General features: G+C 44.3%; 1 protein-coding gene and 1 long non-coding RNA gene across 2 annotated transcripts in view; one reads left to right on the top strand and one right to left on the bottom strand.

Moving 5' to 3' along the window:
- LOC142965512 (ETS domain-containing transcription factor ERF-like) overlaps positions 1-18492 on the bottom strand; it is a 35078-nt gene extending 16586 nt beyond the window's left edge. Inside the window, exon 1 of the mRNA XM_076106486.1 lies at positions 17745-18492. Coding sequence (XP_075962601.1) covers positions 17745-17766 — 22 coding nt within the window. The 5' untranslated portion in view covers positions 17767-18492. The remainder of the gene's footprint in view (positions 1-17744) is intronic.
- LOC142965513 (uncharacterized) lies at positions 17359-22644 on the top strand. The gene is made up of 2 exons (XR_012957684.1): positions 17359-18459; positions 18976-22644. It is a non-coding gene; the product is annotated as an uncharacterized LOC142965513 (long non-coding RNA).
- The last annotated feature ends 1212 nt before the right edge of the window (positions 22645-23856 follow it).

Below are 23856 nucleotides of genomic sequence, written 5' to 3'. Positions count from 1 at the left end.
ACGGGTTTAGGCGTTGTGACACAGACGCAACACGCTGCTGTACAGTGGGGTGCACACTGGTGATTGTCGGAGAAAAACACACTTCCATATCTGCGCACACAGGCTGACGCATCACAACAGCAGGAGTGGATTAAATCTAAGTGGGCGAGCTAATATCTCCGTCTCTCTCACACACACACACACACACCAGTACAGGTAAGTGGGTTCATGCGTGGGTGCGCACAGCACACAGACAAAGAACGCAGGAAAAGCAACCATGCCGCCCGCACGCGTGCGTTTTGCAGATGTCCCTGCTGACTCATCGCTTTGTACGTTCGCCGTTCAGCTTTCACAGATTCCGCCTTTCTCCCCCTCAACACCACTGCCACCTCTTTCTTTTCTCTCCTCTTTCATTCCGTCCCTCCCTCGCTCAGCCTCTCCTAAGACACGCCGTCTCCTAGCAACAAAAGCTTTCAGCTCTAAAAATAAATGGGCGAGTCACGATGGACAAGACAAAATATGATTCAATTACAGGAACTTGACAACTACAGGAGTTTAGGGTTCGGGCGGCAGTCCAGAGCGCCGCAGTGTGAGGGTGTGTGATCCGTCTGAGGCGGCCTGACCAGCGCTGTCACACATGTTGTAAACACATTACAACATAAAACAGGAACAGCCCCCCCCCCTGTAAGCACCGGTGGAGCACGTTTCCTCAACCATCCAGATTTATTTAACCCTAAAAAGGCTGTGCATTGATAACATTTTGCGTCTGGAGTCCATACAATCTCCTAAAGTCGTTCAGAGGCGGGGGACAGATGCACAAAATCAGACGGCACAACCGATGGTGTGACAGATGCACAGCTGAGGTGCATCTGCTGCAGCTGGCGGTTAATGGCTGGTAGAATGTGAGATTTTAACAAATAAGGAGGAGTGTGAGACAGAAGGCAATGAGCGAGTGGGAGAGGGACGAGGACAGAAAACAGCAGTAAGACAGAAATAAATGTTGTTGTGTACGAACTATCAAAACTAGAAGAAACCGACAATGTCAGTTCTCAGACGAGGAGGAAAGCACTCCAGCCTAAATGTCACGATGCCCGCAGTTCACTACCTGTGGCTTTTTCTTATTAATTTCTTATTTTGCACAAACAGACACAAGTCGCCCTCATTCACTTTCAGGCAGAAATCCTCCTGTCATGAAATCTCTGGGCATCTGCAGCTACTAGCTTCTATACATTAGCCTCCCTCACGGATGATTCTCTGCAGCTTGCATAACATTTGACGTCGTGAGACCGAAGGCCACACAGAAATGAGTCGGATCAATTTGTTAACTGTTCTTTACAAACGCGGTGAAGCTCCTGTGTTAAATCTGCAGCTTCAAAAGGAAATCTGAGATTAGGGAACGCTTTAACTAGTACTTCTAGTTTCTTGTATTATGTCTGCATGAAAAATAGCATACAAATATATTAACTTTTTATGGGATTTCACTGGCATTGGAGCGGTTTTCATTTACACTTGAGGAATGTATTTAGTCCGACAGAATCTTTTAACCCTCTAAACTCCAAGCAGTTTTTTTTTTTTTGGTTGTTATCCCGTCACATTTTTCTCTCTGCGGCCTCGTTTTTCACTGCAATATAAACGTCCTGCTCCTCTATGGAAACAACACAACCATGCCTGGAGGAGAGAACGCAAAAATGTCTTTTGTGCAGTATAACACAGTTACTATGCCATCAGTCATAGAAAACAAAAAACGCAAGTTGAATTTCTTTGATAATATATTTTACAAAAAGTTGAAATTAATGGAATCTATATATCCAACACTTTTCCAAGTGCCCACAAGTGTTACCAATGTTGAGAACAATGGAGCCTATACGTGCGATGTATATCGAACAAATTCAATTTTTACAACCTCTCCTCTCTGTGTTCAGCAGCCTGCAGTTCAGTCCACGTTTCACAGAATTTGTGTCACATGACTGCTGGTCTCAGGCAAATCAGTCATGGCTTCCCAATTACGCTGAGGAGTGCAGAATTTATTGTTTTTTTAAAGAATCTGGCTAAAACAAACCGTTTATTCGGGGGAAAATCTAAAATATCACAATTTTAAGCTGTTCAAGGAACGTCGGAAAGAGGAAAATCTGACGATAATGATGTTTTTACAGCTTCGCGCGATGATAAACTGTGTAGTTCTGGCGATTGTTTAAAAGAAAACATGGTTTTCAATCCCGCTGGTTAGGGTTTTGGGGCTCAGAGGGTTAAAGAGAAAAGGATTTGGGGTCCTTTTCAAACATAGTGCCAACCTGTAAAACTGGCAGCGCTTTGACACACTAGAGTGCAAATGACTTGGTCCTTATCAGCAGCCAGCAAAGCATTAGTGCTGATCAATGCTCGTTTCGCTGCTAATTCTAATCACTCATCGATAGCACAAGAGATCTGGATGCAGCGCTACAAGTCAGGGAAAACTGAAGTCGACAAACAAACCCAAAGCCCTTTGTACTATCTGGCGAGCTCTGTTCCAGACAGGAAGAGTTTCTGATTGTCAGGCGGAGGCGAAACACACCATTTCAGGCCTCATTGGAGTCTATATATAGCCAAGAGCAGGGTAGGAAAACTCATTTACTATTAGTCTGCAGTCCCAAGCCACCTGCGTTCTCCTTTCCAAGAGAAACACAGGATCTGTGCGGCCACAGGTCTGCTTTTCTTCGGGGCGCTGACGTCACCACAGTTGTAACAGCTCTCCTAATAACCCGATAGCAATCATCGGGGTATTGTCCAGAAGACTAAACATAAACGGCCTCCTACTCTACGTGCTCTCCCCTCAACAACTTTCTTTAACATGCTGTTCCATTTAACCCCCCCCACCTACCTCGTTTATTTTTTACCTCCCTTCCTCCTATTCTTCTGTGGGTCTATATTTAGCCGCTGCAAAAGGTCGATGCGTGTCTTTCTGCGTGGTCATGATTCGGGGGCAACAGGGTAAATGGCCGGGGGCTGTCTGCCCACTGAAGAGGGGTTTATCAGGGATGGGATCGGGATAACACAGAGAGGCAGGAAATAAATGGGTAGAGAGCAGGAAAAAGGGGAATCTCCACTGGGCGTGTGCAGAGTCTAAAACACAAATACAAAAACAAATGGAAAAAATGATCGGAAAAGTTTCCAACCCGAATCCAACTCAGTCATGTGGGTGTTGGGAGGGAGGGGGGGCATGGCTACACATCTGTATATATGTTGGCAATGCCAATCGTTACATGACGTTTGGATTTGAACTGTTGTGTGGTACCAAGTGTTACAGGTTGAATTGACAAAAGGGCAAACTTGATGTAATTCACTGTAGTAAAGGATGCACCTCTTAATATATTATATATATAACATAGCAGCAAAGAAAGAAATAACAATAAGACGGCGTAAAAAGGATCCACACCCATATGCTGACCAAGTATTTACACAGTGAAAAAAAATGTATTATATGGTGAGATTACAGAGGGATTTTATTTAGTTTTAAGTTTATTTATTTTTTATATATACATTCACACTGAATTCCTTCAATACAGTCGACCGTATAAGTGCTGTCATCCCTTGCAAAGGAAATTGTTAACCTTGATCAAAATACATTTTGATGTAAAAGGGAACGTAATAGTTTTTTAAAAGAATAAGCTTCAACCTCACTGAACGTTTGCATACAAAAGTCGGTTAAGAACTCCAAATTAAAATCTTCACTTACTAAATTAGTCATTAATTCCTGCCGACATCCTGAACTTTACACAATCTGTATATAATGGAAGGTCCATTTCAAGTTTGAGATGAACTATTGATCGTGCCTGTCTGTGTTTTCAGTCTCGTCGTGCCTACAACAGACAATCATACACGGCTTCAATGAGGAGTCCTGAGCCTCAAACTACTGTTTAAAAAAGCCTCTGCTCCTCATTGAGCTGATCTCATAATTACACTCAAAAGAATAGAGTTCAGATTGGAGGAGCCAGTGGCTTAAAGCCAGGGAGGGGCCGGAGAAACAGACGGGACGAGGAGGAAGTCAGGTGGAAAAGAAGAAGGAGAAAAAAGAATTCCAACAGAGATCAAAGGGAGAGGAGGACGGCTGGCCGCAGGTGCACGGCGTGAACCCCGACCTCGGTACTCACATGACCCCCCCTCCATTACATAAGGCTCACACAGAGAGACGGACAGACAGGGTGAGAGATGAAGACACAAACACAGGCAGAAATAAGCTTCTTGCTAAGAAAAGATCCTAATGCTAGAGGTGTGAGGCTGAAATGTGCGTTTGCATTGGACAGAGGACTACGAGGCCAAAGTAATAAAGAGAAAGCTTCACAGAGAAGCGAACGAGAGAAAGGTCCGTGTGAATGAGGAACTGAAAAGTGTGTGAGGAGAGAGACAGGGAGAAAGGCTGCCCAAATACCAACAGCTCAAGCGTGAATATGATCATTTTAACAGCGGTCGAATACATAACTTTGCTCTAGTGGAGAGTCTTTTCTATGAGCCGAGCTGCCAAGAGATGATTCGTTATTAATGCCTTCAATTTGTGCCGATAATGAGTAACGTTGGGTTTGCTGGCAGCATTGGTTAACGCCGCTAGAGCTTCAAGTTGGGCCGTCAACGCAACGGCATGTGCGGCCTCAAGTCTCGGTGATCCATCTTCTAAATAGCTCGCACTGGGAACGGCTGCGAGCGATCCAAACTAAACATAGCCTCGCCATTCGGGACGCTGCACCGCTGCAGACAAAGTATACCGATTATCAGTAATCAAGGAGGCCCCTAAGTGATCTACATTTGCAGTAAAAATGACAATCTTTGGGTCAAAATGAACACAAACTCCAACACAAAACATAACATTTTGTTTAATCAAATGCTACAAAAGAGATTTCTTTTGCTGAATCAGACGGATGCTGGACACTTGTCTGGTTTATCAGTGAAGTGTGTGAACTCATAACGATTAACGATCGTGGTTGATAATCGGTTGATCCCTGGGAGAAAGTACGGAGTTTGACCGTTTGCCATAGCGGTAAATCCAATGTGTGCAGGATCATCGCTGTGGTAAGGGAGAAACTAAATAAACAATCAGTGACGATCTCAGAGCTGATCCGCAGCACCCGAGCCCAGGTTGGAGGCCTATATTCCCAGAGAGGGAGGAGCACACATACGTGCACGTACACGTGCTCTGAAACTCGTCTGTGCATGTTTCCTTTTCAGAAAATAACAATCCCGTAAAACATTCAGCTGTAATGAGCTCCTGGCTACCAGACAGCCTCACTGGGGATTTCTTTCTCCTGTAGTAAGGGCAGAATTTGGCTGGAAGACACTACTGTGTGTGTGTGTGTGTGTGTGTGTGTGTGTGTGTGTGTGTGTGCGCGCACACAAACGTCCGACTGACAGAAATAAAGACAAGAAAGAGAGTGAGACATGACTCTACTATCTCCGTGCAGAGGTGCACTTGGGCAGTGCCGATTCGGTTTATCGGTCACACAGCATGTGCACAGACACAATGGCACCTAACCTGTACATGTTTGTGAAACATTGTCTGTCTGCAGGAAATAAGGTGTGTTGACACCCTGCAGAGCAAAGTCAAGCAATGTTAAGCTCAACAAACCAGCCAGGGTCTAAATTACATTCAGAGGATATCTCTCCCACAGAAAGTGAACTTTCAGACAGTAAAGGAGCTGTCGGGGGAGGGGGGGGGGGGGGGGGGTTAGCGGGGATGACCGTCACCGATTGGTCAAACACACAGCTTCCTTGTAGTGTCGATTTTGGACCATTTTAGGTCAGTCTCCACTATGGAAACGCAGACAACAACGAGGTGAAGGAGTCTTTTAGTTTTGTTTTTTTAGTAGTCCCTGGACTACAATTACGGGGAACTTCTTGGTGGAAACAGCTCTTGTTTCGTGTGAAAGGGAAAGACCAGTATATCTGGGAAGAGGAACTATGACCCAAAGTGAAACTCTTTCCCTCAGAGAAATAGATTAAAGCTGTAGTATTTACATGAAGACTAAACAATCAGAGGAGGTGTCCTGAGAAAAGAACATTCTGACAGACAAACTCTGAATTCAGCAAACCATAGATAAACTATTCTGACTAGAAGTTGTCTGATGGAGGCCATTATGAGGCCATTATGAAACGTATGGTGTAGAGAGACTTCAGAGCAGAGAGAGAAGATAAATATCTCCCGTTAAATCTGGCTTCTGTGTTGTAGTTCGGTTGCCAGACGACTTTCATTTTCCTTCATCTTCGTAGTGTGGTGACCACTGACGAGAATTTGGTGACTTCAGCTGTTGGGTTGAGCCATGCGAGCGCTGGTTTGCTCGCCGTATGCGGACACGACCACAATCAAACACACGGACGTCACCGCAGCCCGGAATAGGCCCGTCACTCAAAATCCAGGGAGCTGGGTGAGTGACTCATTCTCGTGCTCCCTGCCAATCAAATTTCATCTCCCCCCCCCCCCCTCCCAAGAATGCCGCTTTCCCTTTCAGCATCTTTCCACGCAGACAAAGAGGCTCCACTGCTGATTGCAACTAGTCGGGACAACCGGCATGACAATGCTAGCGTTGGGGGATGTGACCGTGATGTGACAGAACAGGGAAGGAAAAAAATAATCAAATCCGTTTCTTTTGCATTAACATTTAAAATAAACTGGATCTAAATTCTCCCGAAGTTAAGAAAACTTCAGTCATAGCCAGCGGAGTCGGCCGAGTATGTCAAGAGCAAATATCAGACAGGAATGCGCATATTTGTGCACTGATAAACATTTGTATTCATACTGTGGAGTTTGTACCTCAGAGGGCTTCACAATCTGTACAACATTTGACCCGAGACAGAATTAACCGAGGCTCAGCGACGAAACGGAGAAACAGAATGACACGAGGAATATTGAGGACAGACTTCTCACTGCATGGAAGTCATTGGTACAACTTAATGTACGGTAACGGTGGGTCAGGGATAGCTGTGCTAACATAAACAGAGTAAACAGCCCGCTTTGACCAAATGAATGCATCTAACATGAAGTGTAGATCGATGCTGAAGGTGAGTTATGGGCACTTCATTCATTGAGACAGTCAATTAGTGATACCTTTCAAAACATGTCAGGTTAACCTCTTTTCCACTTTGCTGGGAATTGTTTTTGATTAGATGGACATTTAAACTGGAAGTAGCCCAAAGCTGTTTTACCTCAGACTGCTGCTGAACATGTGCTATCACTGAATAGAAGCACCTTCTCTTCATCTTCTTCTGAAATCAAACATGAATATTTGTCATTTCTGCCAGAACACTGTGGTTCTGAGCTACCGCTGCTCATAATGTCGTTGACGTTAGTACAATCGCAGTGACAGCATTGCGCTGTGGATGACTGTGTCAAATGTAAAACAGCCTGCGAGGGGCTGTCTACATGTGCGATGTCTGGGCGCGTTAGTCAGCCTTTCCTCCGTCTATTGCATTAAAGCTGGATGGTTCAGCCTCCAGACTGAGCGGCTCGCTCCCCGCGTTAAAACATTAAAGGCGGAGGCACGGCGGCGTCACCGCAGGGAGATGGCAGCCCCGAAATGAACGAAGCCACGCTCGCTAACGGCAGTGAGGAAAATTAAAAGAGTGTGTCTAAGGGTGCGCGTTAATGCGAGACAGACGTCGGCCCTTTTTTCCGTGGCATGTGGGGGGTCCGCGGGGCCCCCCTAATAAAAAGTGTGCGTGCTGCGAGTGGGCGAGATGAGTGAGTGAGTGTCTGAAGGGACTAACTGACTTTCACGTTTCAATAAAACAGAGACCCGGCTCATTCGTCACTGCCACTGGGTTTTTAAACCGCCGACGGGGACAGCAAGCGGGTCACAGATCTACTCCTCATGGGGTTAACTAATGAGCCAGGGCGGAGCTTTAAACTTAATGAAGTCAACATGTGAAGTGACCCTCCTGTTCAACGGTTAACCATCCAGCACTCTCTCATTCGGATCATTTGATTCAATCAGCTAACTCGTCATATCACTCACGCATACGGACAGCATTTAAAGCTTTTTAAAGAATTCAGCTTTAGGTTGATGTTATAGTGAAGAACTCCAGCAGAGCTTTTTGTGCTGTGAGTGATAAAAGAAAGGCACAGACCAGGAGAAACAGAAACTTCATGGCCGACTGATGGTGCTGATCAAATGGTGCCGTTTCTTATCACTCATGTAATTTATGGCCCACCTTTGAAGCGGCTACAAGAACAAGCCCAACCCCTGCTCTCCCGCCAAAGGTTTGGGCAGCTGTTTGATCTCATTCTCAACGATGGAAGAGTGAATCCATTTGATCAGAGACCCCCAAAGCTACATCATCAGCACCCCATTCTGTTTCCGTGCTTGTCTGCATGTTGATAGACATGTGACTGGGAATTAATAAAATGTAACTTGGCACGTTTGGACTGGCAAAATGATAAGACTTCAATCACTGCAGTTGGTTTAGGTTCACACAAAACCAACAATGTTCAACAATGTTATGTGAGCGATGACTGGCCGTTATGTTATCATACTGCAGCCTGAAACAATAAATATATATTTGTTATGGGCAGAAAAGGGTTTGTGCTCGTCTGAACATAGGTGTGTGAGGAGAGGAAGGCAAGAGTGAGAAAAGGAGAGGATGCGAGTGTGTATGCTGCCCGTGTGGTTTGGGGTGTGAAAAAAAGGTTACAGGGCAATTTAGCCTTGAGCTAACTTCACTTCTAGTTTAGGTGTGAACCGCTCTCAAGCCCGGAGTAGCTTCAAATACAAAACACACAGCGCAGCAGATAACCACAGAGTCTCAGGACAAGTTGTGACAGCCATAAAAGACCCCCAGGGTTCCCAAAAAGACCAGTGACTGGAACACACACACACACACACACACACACACACACACCAGATAAGAGCACTGTTTCCCCTCCACACACACTGACAGATTCTCTCCACTCTGAAGGTCCCACACAAGGAAAATTCCTTCTTCAGCTCGTTTTGACTTATTCTAGTCAAAACAACACATGATTTGTCTTTATATTGTTTTCATTTGAGGCATTTAAACTGCACAAAAAAAAAAGCATGAAATGAAAGCATGCAGCTCAACACTGAATGATCTGGCAACAGGCTGCTACAAGGCAGTGTCTTTTATCCACAGAAGGGCTTCGGGCAAGTAGCTGACATGTTTTACTAGCTTGACAGCCAAACGTAGGCCTATCAAAAAATAAATAAAATCAAGAGGGATTTTCAATTATAGTAATTTGTTAACATACAAAGCACACAATGAATATGCTGTCCTCAAAGCCACCAGACTCAAACAGAAACAGCTACTTTACCCGCCGACCATTGTAAAACGCACTTCATTCAAACTGAAATAACACAATAAAACTCAGTGGAATCACCTGCTGTGGTAGCTTTCTACAGGAGCCTGGCATTAGTAGTTGTAACGATGTCATATTAGCTGAGTAATATTCCAAGTTAACAGGGCATAATGCCCTCTCGATAAAAAGGTTATAAATGACCTTCGCCCGAGGTAAGACTTAGTCGCCCATCGCAGGCTAGCAGCTAACGTTAACTAGCTCAACACCGATTTGTTGTTCACAATGTAGCATGATCGGGTATCTGCGACTAGAAAGCACCGATACCAATCTCCTTATTGCATAATGGCCGATCAATCAGGGCTTGCTTGATAAAGATCACATCAATTTTTTCACTTCCACTTGCCCGAACAAGCGTTAATGTCGAGCCCTGCACAGGCCACCATGCTGCTTTACAATGTCACACTAGACTTATGTCACCACAGAAGGGGAAGAAAAAAGTGTAAAAGCAAATTTTGGATTACATAATACAGGTTGAGTAATGTGGAAAATGACTAGACAGCTCACAAAATATCTCTGAATATATTTATTCATGGTGAGTGAGTGTATAAATCTGCCGTTAATGTACTTATTTAAAAAGCATGAATGAGCTCTGGGCACCTTTTTGTAAATCCAATAATACTTTAAACCCCAGAGGAGGAATTAATGCCGACAGTTATTTTTTATCACCAACACGTGGGATTGGTGGGATGAAAAGTCATCACATGCCAGGCCAACTTACAGGCAACAGGCAGCTGCCTCTTGTCATGGGGCACAAAGTGGGATTCAGGGTCCTGGTGCTGCCAAGTTGAGCTGGAGGAAAGTGTCTGCATCATGTGGAAGAACTATGCCTCGAGCCCACCCAGATGTGTCTTGGTGTCTCAGCTTTTGGATTTAATGACTTTGGAATAGAAGGGCACTTTAACAAGGAATGATCTTTCCTCACAGCCTGCAGACTGCTACCACATTGACACTTCATGTCTCTGTCGTCGTGCATTCTTGAGAAACTCCTTTAAGCGTGTCCGTGTCCAGCAAAGCGCCACACAGAACAGAGCATGTGAAACACTTGATAATGAATGTCTGGTCTCACTGATGCTCTAAGCTCGGCTTACCCCCGTCTGTTCGGGAAGGTTTAAGTGGCAACATGTCCAATGGAGTGTCCTTTGTAGAAAATACTATTTAGAGGAGCACCGAGATTCATATTTAGGAGAATATGAATAAAAAAATGGTATTTCTGAAAGCTGGACAGCTCACGTTTTCAATCGAGCACTGTGGGCTTAAAAATGCAGGTGCAACGCCAACAAGTGTACTGGGCAGGAAAAGTCTGGGTTGGATCAACTCCGTCCAAACAACCACAAAACACCCAAACTGTTTTCCTGCCTGCAACCTGTTGGCAGCGTTTCTCTCCCCTCAGCAGCTCTTGAGGTGGTCCCTTTTTAGAGAAAACACATCAATGTATTTTACATCGTTTTACAACTGCTTTCTAAATCAACAGGTTTGTTTCTGCCTGAAGACTTTCCACTGGTGTCTCAATGAATGCCGACGATAGCCACAGTTGGATTCTAGTGCGCGTTTCATTTTAAACACATTATAACCTAGATGTTGCCACCTACTGGAGCTCTCTCTGACACAACCTGGCAGACTCCATCTCACCGCTCTCCTCTTGAGCTAAAACAGACTCCCTAAAAAGCTGGCAGTGACCGGAGTAATGTGGGCGGTATTATGCAGAGCCATACAGGACCACACCTAGTCTGCCCCTTTATCCTTTCTGCAGCGCGTCAACGGCAGACTCACCTCAATCCTTACGGCCGCTAAGACTACCCCACGCCGACCCACTCATTCTTCACGAGCCACAGGTGACAGCCATAACACACAGAGCACCTCTTTGGGTTCGGATGACTCCAGTCACAACAGCCACAGACAGAGCACAGCCCTACCTCCACACCTTCGGTCTGTCTCAACTTTGGTTTGATTTAAAAACCTTCAAAAAGAGCTCCAAGGGCACACAAAATCTGGCTGCATTTTTTGATGAACACTGGCTTTACAAGCTTCACTCAGTCTTTCGTGAGAAAATGGTTGAGGACAGAGCTTTTTTCCACATTTTATCACACTAAATATATCTGGCTTTTTTTAAGCCTCTAGCTGTAAATATCAATTAATCGGCAGATTAAAGCGGACAAGTTTACTGAAAAGGGATTTTTAAGTTAGTGGAAAACACAGTATCCTGTCAGGTGTTTCAGTGATATCTGTCCCGCTGCAGAAGCCGTCCTTATCTGCTGGAGCGAGTTGTCAGTTCCACTTGACCTGCTCTGTCCTTTTCATAGAGCAAAACGGATTCACTCAATAGTGAATGCCTACAGATACCAAAGCGAGCAGGACGGTCATTTAAGACGATGAGGACATTCTTTGGACTTAAGGTGTCGCTGCGTGTACTTGTGACCGTGTTGAGATAAATAAAAAGCACTTTCTTTGAGCCGTGTCGGTATTTGGGCTTTTTCAGAGCTTCATAACTGAATTACACAGCAACAATTGCACAAAAAGATTCTATCAAGAGGAAAAAGTTACCAATAATTGGTAGTGTGTCCCTCTCCTTGATTATTCAGACTAAGAATTGACAGTCCAATCTGATTGCTAGTGTCTTGCCTACGGTCAACTGATCCAGTTTGTCTGTTTAAGCTTTAATAAATAAAGAAATAGGAAAAACAACAAAACTACTGGCTGAGATACGTGTGACTGTGACCGTTGTCTCAGAATAACGGGGCCGTTTCTACGCAGCTTTAAGAGAATCGTTCATAAATTCTAAATATATTTAGCGCTCCGATAGCGCTACGTTGTTATGCGAGTGCTCTGATGAATAAATGGATTCTTTGATTTAGAAACAGCGTTGTTGTTTTAGTGATGGTACGATGGTCCCGCAAATCACAGAGGAGATTAATTATAAGCACACGTATATTTAACAGTATTGTTAGTCTGGTATTTAAACAAAGAGGCTATATAACATGATTTATTGGGAGAAACCAAGCAAGTCCGTGTAAAATCAGACATTCAGTCCCCCAATATAACCAGAATAAAATTATCCTTTGTTTCATAACTACATTTCCCACCGCTGTGACAATCCAACTGTGGTGTCGAACCGTCAAATAGTCCACTATTCTGGGTCACCGCTAACAATTTTATCATTCCTGCTAATAACCGGCCAAACGTAGATAATGTGGCCACACAATAAAGTAGGATTCAGCTGACTAAAGTATCAACAACAGAAATGTCACGTTTTGATGTCAGCCTCTCAAATCAAAGAGCAAGAGCTTCTCTTCCAACCTCAAACCTTTACAGAGATGTTCAACAACCCATGCAGAGAGAAACTCATCACAGGAGACTCAATGCACCATGATGAAGGACAGCCCAGAGAGGAACAGATCTACTGCAATCAGGGGAACAAACCATTTGTTCTCCACCAGAGAACAGCCCCACAGCTGAACTGTACAAGCTCAAGCAGTCTGTGTTTTGTTCAAAGTTATCCTGGCAACATGTAGATGCACAACTATGTATTTGTTTATTAAACAGGGACCAAAGGACAGTCATTGACTGTCCCAGAGTTAGCTACAGTGTAGCAATATTTCATCAGCAGTCCCTCCAATAGAGACACGTAGCTAAAGTGTGTACAAAAAAAAGAAAAAGACCACTTTAACTGTATAACATTGCAAATTGATGATTCCTACTGGTTTCAAACTACAAGATGGATTATGCTTTTAATATCCGAGCTGCTACACAACCACTACCGTAGTGCCCTTAGGCAAGGCACTTCAAATCTTGTCCTCCCAGCATGCCTGCTGAAACATGCGTTAAAAGAAAGCCTCGTGTTTGATGACAAACACTGTGAACAGGTTGCTCGGATATACAGCAAGCATGAATTTCATGTGAAAATAATAAGGTGAAAAATGTATCCACCAGATAGAGAATGTTGGAAAAATAATAATAAAGCCCCAAAATGGAGCATCTTTGAGACATTTTCATTGTATTGCTAAATAAAAACACCTCACATTTACTGTAGTGTTTTATACATCAGTGAGACCCACAACACACAAACTGATGAACAGCACAAAAATGAATCCACGTTGTGAAGGACAACTCCTCAGTCGATATAAACTACACCACTTCTGTACCGGAATAAAAGTATAGAACTGCAGGCTTGGATGTCTATCACCGCTCACCTCCCAGACCGACTGGCAGGCCTTCCTGTGCTGAGGCCCGAGTGTTTGTTTGGCCAGCATGTCCCAGCTCGTGTGAGCTCTAAGCTTGGTATGGGTCACTGAAGCCACCGTACACACACACGCTTCCAGGAAAGGAGGCCCGCCGTGACGTCGAGAGGTGACCAGTGGCAACGCTGACCTGGGCCGCCGCTTGACAACACACCGGAGAAATGCTGACGTCACTCTGCGGCCGTACTTTTTCCAGGGTCTGTTTGCCCCGGGGCTCGACTCAGTAGTAATTTAGGAATGTGAGTCGACCTTTTGCTTTGACCTGATCACTGACAGTAACCACATAATGGGAGGAAAGCCAGGGAAAAGGGTACATCCTGTGAGGAACAATGGTATTTAGGGGCTTTTTTAGGCTGTGGAGACCTGAAACCTGGTCCGCACCATCATATTTAGGGCCTAAACAAAAGTGAGACCCAAGATCTGGTTGTAGTTATTCCCATTTAAAATATACATTTTTATTTTACCACAAATAGAGTAAAATTTAGAATAGAACACCATAAAATCTATTTGACTCATTCCAAAGCACATCAGCAGATTCAGTGCAAGGTAACTCATCACAATCACAATCCATTCTTCTTTCATGTCGAGTGACATTCAGTAAACCGCTGCACAGATGTCTGCCGACTCGCAGCACAGGACACTACAGCGTCTCTGTCTGTCCTTCACATACCTCAAAACCGCTCATCCGATCTACTTCACACTTGGCGTGTGTATTGTCCGGGTTTATGTCAGGTAAACGAAGTAGTACAATGTTGTCCACTGAAGTAGAAGTACATAGTAAGTAGTATAAAGTTGAGTTACATATTTTTAAGTGCTTTCCGGGCTTTTTGCAAGGTATTTCGGGTGTGCAATGAGTTAGAATAGTAACAAATCAATATTTTTTGTATCTAAACATATTTAATCTATGGCTCTTTGGGGCCCTTTCAGTTGGAGCCCACCTTGCCTAACGGTAAAGTCTGCCCCTGGAGTTTTTCCACCGCTGTTTCTGATTGTGAGAAGCTGTGACTTGGGTGTGTGACGCAACTATGTCACGGCAGGTGTGTTGCTGAGGACCAAAGACATCTCTGTGCAGAGTGTTAAAGTAGTTCATATGAGCGGTTCCTCGAGAAAGCTGCAAGCGGCACCACCACAGGCCGGGCACCCTGCTCGTTTTCTACTCGTCGTCACTGAATCACGGAGGAGACAGAGTGTCCTGAAACAGAGAGACTGCACAACCACATCACTGAACACTTAAGCTGCCAGCACGTCTTCTCAAACTCCCCCCCCCCCCCCCCGAGAAAAACGTCTTGGCCTCGACTTGTAGCGCAATTGTGCCGTCTCTGCTGCTGGTGCCGACGGCATAATTCGGTTTAATGGTGAGACAGTAACACAACAGAGTCCTTCCCAAAGGAAACTAACAGCGTCAGTCTTCTAACTAAACGCGGCTGTGGTTCATTAGCTTTTGGTCTAACCGGTGTTATTAGAGCTATTTGAATCTGCATAAAAAAAAGATGTCTTGTTGTTCTTCCTGTAATTACAATGGGCTGACTCAACTTGCCCACAACCAAATGGTCTTCCTCAAAGGGCAATTTGGTCTCGCTGGTAAAAGCCAAACACTCGCTTTGCTGGGACCACATCAATGTCAGGTGGAGCCGCACATTGACAAGACATATGGGGCGTACACACACACACACACACACACACACACACACACACACACACACACACACAAGCCTAGCCCATACCAGACTTAACACCAGCTAATTGCTCATGTATGGCTCCTTTCACTCCACACACACACACACACACAGTGTGCAACAAAGCGTGCTGGCTTGCCGGCCGTCTACAGCTGTGACGTCGAACATGTGGCGCTGTGTTGATATAAGGAGTAACACAAGTGGAAAATTGGTGCTGGTGGGGCCAGACTGCTGACTTCCTGATAGGAAGAGTGGAGTGGAGGGTTGACCCATATATACATAAAATAGTCAACAGGCTGCTCCACCAAGGGAAATACAGACAAAGGGTCTGTGTAGCTCCAAGCATAATGTAATGTGGATGTCGATCACAGTTACCCAATGGGATCCTTTGGTATTATATTGATAACATGGGCCTTCTTACAAAAATTGTCAAAGTAAAATGACACACACCACAGTGATGTCACTTCAAAAGTTACACAGCTTAATTTAGAGCTTTTCAGTCCACAGAAATCAAAGGAAGTTGGTATGAATCACAAAACAACTAAAATGGGAACTACTGAAAGAACTCACAAGCCGTGCTGGCTTTCATTGAACAGACACAACCAACAACAATTTGAACTCCGTTTTTTTTTTTTTTTTTTTTTTTTGCTTAACAGTGTAACCAAACCAGAGAAGCATTTATAAATAGTCAAAAGGGAGCTGTACTCTGCTAGATGGCACATGGCTCAAACAAAGCGGTCTACTTTTAAAACTAAGTGAAGTGCAGCATAATGTTGCTGTTCTGATCCTCGGGATGATGGGAGTCACTAAGAGGGAATACAATGTTCAGACCATTGAAATGTTGTTTATGACACAAGAAATGTCTTTTGTCTAGTATTGGGTGCAAGTTTTCTGCATGGTGAGCTTTATGGGTCAAGAATAAAAAAAGTAGTTCCATGGGTCATGACGCTCAGTTCTACTCTCAAACTTTTTGGGGATTTGCCACCCATGAGGCACTCACAAAAAAACACCAGCAAACAGCTGACTTTGGCCATTTAAACTTATTTCACCACTTTACCCCCCCCCCACACACACACACATGGCTACAGACCCTGTAGCCAGGGGAAAAAGTTGCTTGAGTAAAAGTTTTGTCAGTTGTTTTTGTGAAATAAAAAAGTTATCTGAAGCAGTGCACAGATCTACAGGTTTCTAATTACGATGTAAACATCCATTATGGGCATTCGGTCTCCTTCAGCACAAGATTACCGAACAAGACTTCTGACTAAACTGAGTTTAAGAGCTCCTAAAAGGCACAATCGAGGAGACATCACGAGCTGCGGATGGAAAAATCGTAATAATTTATTAAATGACAATGAAAACAGCTTTAAAAAAAAAAAAAGAGCGGAATTTGAAATAGCTTGGAGTCGAAATCTGTTAAAACTACTGAAACCATCAGCCTGGACACAATTCCTGCAGCTATCAAAGGTCAAAGGGGATTACTTGCAGAGTGCCTCACAAAGCAAATAAAACACAGAATTTTTGTAAACAAAGGGATGCAATAAGTTCCCTGATTGAATTTTAGAGTCTCACACCAAGGATGCAGGCAGCGTGTTATCCAGGATCTCAGATAACCTCAGAGTCAACCTCAGCTTATCAGCGGTCATCCAATCAACCAGTCACTTTCTACTGTGGGCTGTGATGTAGTGAGACATGGAAGTGTGGTTTCCAGCTTGTAATAATGAAAATGCAAAAAACTAAATAAAAAAACGCCACAGTGAACACCAATCATGTGTGTCAATTCCTTAAAATAAATATCTTACAATTAGCTTAGCCAACACACTTCATACACAGAAGTAATATCTCTCTTCTCAAAGCAACTATCAACTCTTCCAGTTAACTATTTATATTTCTCCTGCAATATACATTTACATTTTAAAAAATCCGTTATAGTCATGTCTCTTTTAATCCATTTCTTTCCCTGTCTCCTGTAGATGTACAAATAAATTGTGCATGTGCACTATCAACTTTCAGTCACTCATAGTTGTTCCATGTGGTGTTGGTTAAAAGCTAAACTAAAGCTGAGTCGTCTGAAGTGGGACATGAAATAAATGTTAACTGCACCACTATCGCAGTCAGGGTCAGTGTGGCCCCGGCTCTGACTGCTTCCCACTGATCCGGAACATCATGCTGCTAACTCTCTCATGTCCTCACTGTAAATAGCTCAGCATAGTAGCTTCAACTTAAATATCGTGCAAATAACTTTTAAAAATTGCATTTACGGTTGTATCGATCCGCTTTATCTGGAAATAAACTTGCCCGTGAGCTGGACTCTATTTTGTTTTAACTTTAGCTGAAACAATAACATGAGGCTCGGATGGATCCACCCTAGCGCCATCATTTTGTCACACTTTCCCCTGGAGCGGAGAGTTTGGTTGGCGTGCTAACCAGCTAGCCGCTGAAGCTAGGCGCTGTTGTTTTCACTTGAAGAACAACGGCGGCGTCTAAAAAGTTGAAGCCAAGAAGCGTGAACCGTCAACTCACCGGGGTCTGCCGGGGTCTTCATCTTCGCTGTCGTCTTCGGCGCGTTGCTTCGGTCACTTTGCTCGTCGACTCGTAACTTTAGCTCGCGTTTAGCCAAGTGAGCTAGCCGAGTTAGCAGTGACACCCCACTCCTTCCTCCGGTGTTGTTCTCACAAGTGGCTCGTTAGAAAATAACCTGCCCCGACAATGTGCTCGTTTTTAAGTTGAAAAAGAAACCAGCTAACTTCACATACGCTTCTGCGTTTTATCTCGACACATCAGCGTTTGTTGAAAAAGTTTTGTTTCGCAATATCTGTACGCAGCGTCTGATGCCAAAAGTTGCCCCGAGCCTCTGGGGGGGGGGATCCAGTCGCCCGGGTCTGAATGGCGCAGGTCGAAGTTTGGAGGAGTCGTGCTGCCGTCGGTCGTACTGGAGCAGCGGAATGCGACGAGTCTAAACGTTCATCCCGTCTGTTGAAACGATGTCGCATGGTCGATTCCTCCTCCACATCACCATCCTCACCGACAGTCACAACAGCGGCGCTTCTGAAAGGAACAAAAAAACCAAACCAACTCCGCTCTTTCTCTGCCCCTCTCTTTCTCCGGCAGACTTTTTCTTTTTCCACTGCACTCACTTCGTGTTCTCTCAACCCCCCCTTCTTCTGTCGGGTGTCGTGTTTCGCTCTCCTCCTGCCACACGGGGCCGCCCACGCTGACCCACGGAGGGAGGGAAGGGGTGAGGAACTGAACGCCCACTTGTTGCCAAAGATCGTTTATGGAGTGTGAATGTTCATGGTGGATTCAGTTTTCCTTTCTGGAGGGAGGGAGGGGGGGGGGGGGATCAGGGAGTAGATAAAAGTGCAACAATTAATCTTAGAAAGTTATGGTAGTATATGTTGCAAAAAAAGTTTCAGCCATAAAAAACAGATAAGATGTAATATGGTTTCAAAATTATTAATGGATAAGCAAATTAGTTTCTGACTTAGTTGAAGTAGGATGGTCAACTACACCTGTGGACTAAACGTTTCAGGGAGCCTATCGTGTGCGTGAACAAGTGGCAAACAGTGATGCTGCCAATAACGACCCAATCAGTTCAATAAATAAAAAGCTAATTCAATTAATTATATAAATAACATGAATAAAACACACTGTGTATGTAAAGACACAAACACGTGTCTGCTGCAGTTTGGTTTATGTTTGCGTGTTAATTAAATAAAATCACTAATCCCTTTTTTTATTTTATTCCGAGTAGCTCATCATCTTGATAGACGATCTTCGATGAGGACCAGTCGCTGCTCTGCTGCCCGGAGTTACCGTCGCCGCTGCCTCCAGTTTGTCGCCCCGCTCGCTCCCGGTTGGCGCGTCACGGCGTTGCCGTGGAGACCCGCTGCAGCCGCGAGGTGCCGTGTTTACCTGTAAATTGCGACGGAGAAGCGGCCAGGGAGCCGCCGCCATCCGCCATGCACACACGGGGAAGGAAGGAATGGAAAGGGCCAATCAACAGGTGTCCTTTATCCCGCAGGAACGGACGGTGGCCATGTGCATAGACTATAATTATGAGAGGTCTTATTAGCATTATGGGCTCATCACACACACACACACACACACACACATACATCTCTTTTCTCCCACACTCCCTTCTCCCTCTCTAATGAAGGGCCCTTCAGCACTTGCATCAGCTCTGAGGAGGCAGCAGATAAAGAGAGAGAGAGGGCGAGAGAGAGAGAGTGGAGTTGAAAGAAAGTAGCGGTAATTACTCAAGAGCGTAAAGTGGAGAGCGAGGAGCGGGCTGAGCCGAAGTGCGCATGGGAAGGAAGTGAAGTGGAGAAGAATAAGTGTGGATTGAAGGTAGCTCCTTTTTCCCCTTACTCTTTCTTTCTTACCCAATCAGTCATCACACTTGTTTCTGTCTCCCGTCCATCCACCCATCCCTCCCTCCCTCCATCCTCTGCTCTGCTCATTTACTTTGAGTGGCAGTGTGTGGGAGGTGAAGGCCAGCCGGTGGGTGAAGTATTTCATGCGATTGACACACACACACACACACACACACACACACACACACACACACACACACACACACACACACACAGAGTGGTACAATAAAAATACAACAGAAAAAAACATCTCTTTCTGCTGTCACTCCTTTGCCTCCTCCTCTCCTCCACTTCCTCTCCTCCTTGCCCCCGTATATCACACTCCTACTGCTCTTTCACTCCTCTGCTCTGCGTGGATCCTTCATCCTCCTCAGTTTTGTAACCATCACCTCCTACTTCATTTTGGCCTACACCTCTCATCTTCTCCTCCTCTACCTCACTTCCTCCTCTCCTCAGCAGTTCTCCTCCTGCTTGCCCCGCATGATGATTCGTTAACACCTTCACCACAAAACCTCTGACAAAGAATCTACAGGTGTGTGTGTGTTATGTTTATGATGATCCATCTGTTGAATTAACAGAATAGTTTTGACATTTGACATGTTTTGCTTTATTTTTGCTAAGAGTTAGATGAGAAGATTGATGCCCCTCGTCTGTCTGTCTCCTCAATTTGAGGCGACAGCTGCTGCGTCTGTTTAGCTTAGCTTAGCTTAGCATAAAGACTGGAAGCAGAGGGAAACAGCTAGCCTGGCTCTGTCCACGGGTAATAAAATACGCCGACCAGCTCACTAATTTAACAAGTTATTTGTCATTTCCTAATACGTCGTGGTTTTCCCCCCATTTCCAGTCTTTGTGCTAAGCTAAGCTAAAGCTAAGCTAACCGGCTGCTGGCTCTGGCTTCATATTGAACAAACAGATATGAGAGTGGTATCGATCTTCTCATCTAACTCTCTGCAAGAAATCAAATAAATGTATTTCCTAAAATGTCAAACTTCCCTTTTAATTGTTTAAAGAAGAAATTGCATCTTAAAAATGTTTGGGTTTTTTTGTCGGACAAACAGTTCACTATCAGACTAAGAATACAAGCAAATATTCACACCCGAGAAGTGGAATTTTACCTTTTGAAAATGAAAATCAACTCAGAGATGAATCACAGAAGACACATTGACATATCACAGTATGAATAGTACATGTAGCTAACACATTAATAATGGCTGAATTCCATTTAGCTGCTTCAGCTTCAGGGTATTGTGCAGAATGGGACACTTGAATAGAACAGAGCTATTCTAAATGTTATTAACTCGTGTTTTTTTCGGACATTACAACATTCAAAATGTCTGCTGTGAAAAGGAACTAATTGATTCAGCTCTACATGCGTGAGGTTGTCACTTTTCTCCTCTCTCTGCTCTGCTGCTGACCTTTTGCTCCACCCGAGGACACGTCGGGACAAACACCTCGAGGAAGTGAAGTGTGAACGATCCCGTCGTGTCTGGTCTGCCGCTCAGCATGACGACATCAGTTTGTTTCAACTCCACCAACAAACTTGCATCCACCAGGCTTTAGGAAACCTTTTCTACGTCCAACGCACCCAAAGAGGAGCAGGTACTCACTAATCTGCTCTGCAACTGAAAGACTATCAAAAGTGCAACCAGTTTACCAGAAAAGATTCCTAGTTAATAATGATATAATGCAAATTTCTGGTTTCGTTAGAGAGATTTAGTGTTTACTGCAGACACAGATACGTGTAGGCGAGAATTATATATAAACCAAAATACATCTTCCCACCAAACCTGCATTCAAAAAACAGTAGTTTATATTAAAATAAAATAAAAGTGTTGATTCTTTAATGTTCACTGCTTTATGTCTAAAGACTCTTCGCAGCACGTTGGGGCGATATAGGAGAGTTAGTCTGATGCGGTACTAAAGTGGCTGGTTGAACGTTGCTTTTCTGCATTACAGCAAGAAGTTCCAGACTGGTTTAAAATGATTGGACATGAACGAGTAATTAACATTCATATTCATTAATATATTTGCCTAGAACCAGTATCTTGCTTTGTGTATTTTGCACTTTTGTATTTGTCTTATGTATAAGATATGAGCCACTGTGTTTACCGCCTTTTTGTTTCAAAAATCTAAAAAAATAAATAACAAAATGTTGCAGAAAGTATTCCTGCAAGACAAATCAGTTCCAAAAACAACAGAACACAGATTTGGAGGGAAAACAAAGTCACCCTAAGTGTGATGATGGGAATATTGTGCTAAATAACTTCCGTTCAAGTCCCTATGTTTTGAGGCCAATTCCTTCACTCACAACAAGACGACTTGAAGTCGAGCTGTGTCCTCGCTGGCCGGTTGAAAAGTGGAAATAATAGCTTGTTGATGCAACAGGAGGGTCACCGAGCAGACTGTGATGCAGACACCCGGCCGCATGCGAAAGCAACGGCAACAAAAGCAACGGCAACAAAAGCAACGGCAACAAAAGCTCAGCGGGAGACCTGACGGCCACATACGTGTGAATTGGTGGGCTGATTGGGACTAACACGTCACCAGAGTGGCCATCGGTTCATTACTGAGGTGGTAATGCTCCTCATCAGCAAACAGGACTTCATGAATGAGGATGTTCTTAAAGACGTGTGACCGGTGGTGTTTTGGTGATTATGCTCGTATTTTGGTTTCAGTGCTGTTGCTCATTAGATGGGATCATTAACTTAACCCAATGTCAATGGGCTGCTTTGACACAGTTTCACTATTATTTTTATGTCACTGTTGGGTTATTTACCCAAACTAAGTTTTACCTTAAAACTTGAAAAAATAGTTGTTTTTTTTGACAAAAGTATGTGTACATACCATTTTAAACGGCAATTGGTACACATATTATTTACAATCAGTAACAAAAATAGTTGCATATGCTTTTTAAAAGAGGTTGAGTGGATTATAACGTTTCATAACCATACCGTATTTTAGTAGCAGTAACATAAAAACATAACCCCAACTACAACCCATAGTTGTGAGTGTTTTTCTACCATGTAAAGTAAAGTAAAGCCTTATTACGTTGACCCAAATTCTGTTGATTTTGACCCTGTGCTTTTTATGTGTGTTTGGGGAAAAAACACTGAAATGTACCTTTACTTTGTTTTTTGGGGTTCGGTCCCATTAGCAAAGTCCCAAATAGAGCTACGGTCACGTCTTTGTTTTCTTTCCTTCTATAGGTTAAGTGTTTTCTATCCGAGGAAATCTGCCGTGTTTTTAAAATGGTAAAATAGGCCCGAGGGGGCAAATGGTGCAAACCGAGCCACACCTCAGAGCGAGCGGCGCTCGGTCTCGACAACAAAACTGTAATGGGAGAGGCCTTTTCACACCAGCCCATCTGTATGCATAAGAAAGCACTCTCTCTCTCACACACGCACACACACACACACACACACACACACACACACACACACACACACACACACACACACACACACACACACACACACACACACACACAGCAGTTGAGTCAAAACGAGGTCGCTCGTGTGTTCATGACAGCAGAACGCGCTCGAGTGGCCGGAGGGGAAAGTTTCTGCCTGTTTCGGAGTGATGAAGACATTTTCCATGTTGTGTTCCTCTGCTCTGCACCATGAGCTTATGTTTGTGGAATAAGGAGGCCCTTGTGTGTGTGTGTGTCTGTCTGTCTGCCCGCTGGCTGGTCAGATGATGTCTGCCTGTCTGTCTGTCTCGCTGCTGCTCTTGTCTGACACACAAAGCAGCGGGACACGTACAGAGAAGATGGAAAAACGGTGGGAAGAGACACGTGGAGAGGTTTTTTAAAAGAAGGGAAAGACAGAGGTCAGGAGAGGAGAGCTGAGGAGAATCTACCGGGGATCAGTAGAGGGGGAGGGGGAGAGAAAGAAAGAAAGAGAGTGAGTGAGAGAGAGAGAGAGAGAGAGAGAGTGAATGGGCCCTTTGTGATCAAAAGGCTTGTTTATTTTCTTGGCGCTTGAACTCCTCAGGAGCCACATTGGGCCTGTCTGCCCTGTCTAGCTCCCGTCCTCGTCACCCTCCCCGACATCCCAGCGACAGGCCCTGAATCATGAAGAGGAGCCGGGTCACTTCAGAACCAACACAAGCAGCTTTAAAACATGGGACGTGGAATTTGAAGCGGTTTGAAACTGGAAGACACCTCCTGGGCGCTTGAACGGAGTCACAATAAGAGAAATTGACTCGTACTGCTGTATTTGACCTTTTTTCTGAGGTAGTAAGCATTACTTAAGTATTGT

The sequence above is a fragment of the Anarhichas minor genome, unplaced genomic scaffold (genome assembly GCF_050575085.1).
Source record: "Anarhichas minor isolate MPS153535 unplaced genomic scaffold, ASM5057508v1 ptg000033l, whole genome shotgun sequence".
Classification (NCBI taxonomy): Eukaryota; Metazoa; Chordata; class Actinopteri; order Perciformes; family Anarhichadidae; genus Anarhichas; species Anarhichas minor.
The sequence above is the reverse complement of the archived record's forward strand: the minus strand, read 5'-3'. Positions and strand labels throughout refer to the sequence as shown.